Consider the following 4,017-nt stretch of genomic DNA (forward strand, 5'->3'; position numbering starts at 1 on the left):
GTCCTTTAACATGGACATGGAGTCCCTAGTGGTTAGGGCTCCGAAAGAAACGTTTGGAATATGAACTGTGGTTCAGCCACGGCAGTGACAGCTGCCTGCGTCTGCCGAGAGTCTGAGCCCATCGCTCTGCGAGGGCTGAAAAGTGTCCGTTCATCTCGGGGGGGCGGAGGCGGGGGTCTGTTGATTGTGAAACCTAATGGTGCCAATTTAAACACGGTGGGAAATTTTGCTGCTAATCTTCTTAGCTCCAAAGTCCAAGGAGTGGGACTGCAAAGCATCCCAAAGCAGTACCTAGCTCTCTGACTACCTCCATATTATTCAGTCCTGTGTCTGTCTGGGTCTGCATGCCCCTGTCTGTCTGGGGATGCGGTTCTGGGGCCGGAGCCACTAGATGGCTCTGGCTCTGGAAAGCAAAGCTCGTGTTTTTCTCTCTCTCAATCTCTTCAGCACTTCCTGGTTGTGCAGCTCCTGTCTTAGTCCCCAGTCCCCATTGTGCCTCCTTTCTCCCTCCATGCAGCACTACGCCCTGGGGCCATGGGGGCCCGGGAACCAGCTCTGAGCATCTCCTGGTGCCTGGGAGAGTGCATCAGCCAGCGGGTGCTGAGACTCAGGACTGTGCAGACCCCACTCCTTGCTGTACATGTGACCTGGAGCCCTAAACCACAGATCATCCCTGAAGCTGGGAGGAGCTTTTTCTGCTCGCTGTTTGCTGCCTAGTCACTAGAGCTGGCTGCAATTTAGGGGGCTGTTTTTCATGGAAATTTTGGAAAGAAAAGAAACCGTTTTTGTGTCAGTTTTCCTCCCCCTCCTCCCCTTCCTGGTTGGCAAAATAACTCAAGAGGAGTTTTTTCTCAGAACTTTCAGTAGTTGACCAATTTCAGCTCCTGGAGAAAATCTCCCGCTTGCCCTGCTCTTCCTCACAGGGGCAGGATTCCTGATTCCCATGGAAGCACCCTGGATCCCAGATCTCCAGGGCTCTGAGGACACGGATGGGCCACAAGACGTCCATAGAGGTGAGGGATGCATTAAAGGCGCTCAGAGAGCATCTCTGAGCCAGGTAAATATCCCAGTGGGGCTGGGGTGAGCTCCCCCCCCTCCCCGCCACAGCCCCAGTTCTGTCCCATCCCGGTTCATTCAATAGCAAATGCCATAGATCTTGGTTTCCAAATGAGGAGTTTTCTCATAGCTTCTTAATGTTTTTTTTTTTTTAGGGGGGGGGGAATCAGCAACGCTCTTGAAATACATTGGTTTTTGCGAAGTACCAGGCGATGTTTTCTTTCAAAAAGTCCACTGCCCACAGCCAATATTGTCTGGGAAGCGGGTTGTCAGGCCCCAGAGAATTTTATGTGGGTGAAACACCCAGGTTTTCAGTGGGTGAAAGAAGTAGCTAGTGACCGTGATGGAAATCTGGGTCCAAGAATTTTGAAGCGATGAAAAATGCTTCAGACTGGAAGCCGCGAAAGGAACATTTTTGTGGTGGAACTAGTTTTTCATGGTAATAGCCGCATTACGCCCTCCGGGCCATGGCATGCATGGATTGCACTGACCTTGACTCATTTCTGACAGCAGCTGTAGCCCTTTGCCTCCCATCCTTCTGCGGAGAGCGGAGAGCAAAGACTACACAGGAGGAGAGCTTTCGCTCCTGCCCTGTTTAATCTCACTAGCAGCTCTAGTGGCAGGAAGTTGGTAATGAGGACAGAATCTGGCCCTTTCCATGTCATAATGTCTTAGAATTTCATAGATGTTAGAGACAGCAGAGCCCATTGTGCCCATTCAGCCCGGCCTCCTGCCTAACCCAGGCCAGGAATCTCCCCAACCGATTCCTGCCTCTGGCCCAGTAACTCCTGACTGAGCTAGAGCAGAGCTTTGAGAGAGAGATGCCCCACCTCCACTGACAGACTCCCAGGGATGGAGAATTCACCCCGTCCTAAGGGGAGCTCTCCCAATGGTTCATTCCCCTCCCAGATAAACACTGCCCCCTAATTCCCAGCCTCCATTTGTCTCCCTTCTGCTCCCAGCCAGCAGATCTTGCTTTGCCTTTGTATTGTAAAGATCCCACCTTTTCCAGCTGTGCTCTCTGAGGTTACCTTTCTCCTAATCTTTTATGGTTTTTATGGTCACGGTGTCTCTGTGCAGCGCCCAGCATGACGGGGCCCTGATCTCAGTCACTGATCTCTCTCTCTCTCCCCCAGGATTCCCCTTTCCCAGCTGTTCATTGTCTCCCATTTCCTCCCCATAGGTGCTGAGATGCTGCACAGGGACGAGGAGGGGAGCCCGTGGCAGGATGAAGCATTGTCAGGCGAGGCGCCCGAGGGCCAGCCTGGGGCCGAGGCTCAGCCGGATGGAGCACAGGGTGAAGGGAGCACGGAGCGGAAGACATGCCCTGAGTGCGGAAAGAGCTTTGCCTGGAGCTCACACCTGGCACAGCACCGGCGTACGCACACCGGGGAGCGGCCGTTCCGGTGCGGTGAGTGTGGCAAGAGCTTCAGCCGCAGCTCCAACCTCGTGAAGCACCAGGGCACCCACACCGGCGAACGCCCCTACCGCTGCCCCGACTGCGGCCGCGGTTTCACTGACTCCTCCAACCTGGCCGCTCACCTGCGCGGCCACGCCGGCCACAAGCCCCACCGCTGCCCCCAGTGCGGGAAAGGCTTTGCCCGGCGCTCCCACATCGCCACGCACAGGCGCACCCACACCGGCGAGCGCCCCTTCCCCTGCCCCGACTGTGGCAAGGCCTTCACCCAGCGCTCCGACCTGGTGGCCCACCGCCGCACCCATACCGGGGAGCGCCCCTACCGGTGCACTGTGTGCGGCAAGCGCTTTGGCATGAGCTCCACCCTGACGGTGCACTGGCGCACCCACACGGGGGAGAAGCCCTACCGCTGCCACCAGTGCGGCAAAGGCTTCACCCAGAGCTCGGGCTTCCTCACCCACCAGCGGCTCCACGCCGGAGAGAAGCCCTACAAGTGCGGGCAGTGCGGCAAGGCCTTCAGCGTCAGCTCCGATCTCCTCGTCCACCAGAGGGGCCACGACGCTGGGGCTGCAGCCCACAAGTGCCCTGACTGTGGGGCTGGCTTCAGTGCCAGCAATGAACTCCTGAACCACCAGAGCAGCGCCCATGGGGAGAAGACGCCACATCAGTGCGCAGCTTGCGGGAAAGCCTTCCGGCTCCGTGCTGCCCTCGGCAGGCACCAGAGGACTCACAGTCAGCAGAGATCGCACAGCTGCTGCCAGTGTGGGAAAAGCTTCCTGCACAGTTCGGCCCTCAGCGCCCATCTGAGGACCCACACAGGGGAAAAGCCTTTCAAATGCACCCAGTGCGGGAAGGACTTCCGCCAGAGTTCAGCCCTGATCAGACACCAGAGGACTCACATGGGCTAGGGACTGGCCATGGCTCACCCTTGGGGGTCAGGGGCCAGCTTGGAGATCAAGCGGAGCAGAGGACAGGGGTCAGATTGGGGTGGGTGCTGGGAAGCTGGGGATGGGCTCTGGGGGAGGGACCTAGCACCTAGATGGAGAGCTTGGGGGTGGGGCTGGGGACTAGGATGGGAAGGAGCTGGGTGTGGGGGCAGGAGGGTCAAGTGAAGTAAAGCATGGAGTCTGCTTGGCATCCCCGGAGAGTATCACACACATCAGGGCAAAGCTTGGCAGTGGCATGAAAGTGAGTGGGTGGGGAATAACAATGGGGGCAGAGCTGGCTCATGGATTGCACCCCTATGCTCAGGGTTTAACTTTTTGCCATATTTGGGGTCAGGAGGGAATTTCCCACCAGGTCAGATTGGCAGAGACCCTGGGTGTTTTTCTCCTTCCTCTGCAGCATGGGGCATGAGTCACTTGTAAGTCTGAACTAGAGTAAATGGTGGATTCCCTGTAACTTGAAGTCTTTAAATCGTAATTTGAGAACTTCAGTAACTCAGCCAGTGGTTATGGGCCTGTTACGGGAGTGGGTGGGGGCAGTTCTGTGGCCTGCGACGTGGAGGAGGTCAGACTAAATGATCATGATGGTCCCTTGTGGCC

At 56.8% G+C, this 4,017-nt stretch overlaps 1 protein-coding gene across 2 annotated transcripts; it reads left to right on the top strand.

Moving 5' to 3' along the window:
* The first annotated feature begins 220 nt into the window (after nt 1–220).
* Nucleotides 221–3,489, top strand: LOC311522473 (uncharacterized protein). Of its 2 annotated transcripts, none has more exons than XM_084631852.1 (2): nt 221–1,013; nt 2,240–3,489. In XM_084631852.1, exons 1-2 carry the CDS (start codon nt 944–946, stop codon nt 3,379–3,381), a joined length of 1,212 nt encoding a protein of 403 aa, XP_084487978.1. In that variant the 5' UTR covers nt 221–943; the 3' UTR covers nt 3,382–3,489. The 2 variants fall into 2 exon arrangements, with proteins under 2 accessions (XP_084487978.1, XP_084487979.1); XM_084631853.1 differs by having other exon boundaries at nt 919–1,057.
* The last annotated feature ends 528 nt before the right edge of the window (nt 3,490–4,017 follow it).

The sequence above is a fragment of the Lepidochelys olivacea genome (assembly GCF_965140295.1).
Source record: "Lepidochelys olivacea isolate rLepOli2 genome assembly, chromosome: 6".
Lineage (NCBI taxonomy): Eukaryota > Metazoa > Chordata > Testudines > Cheloniidae > Lepidochelys > Lepidochelys olivacea.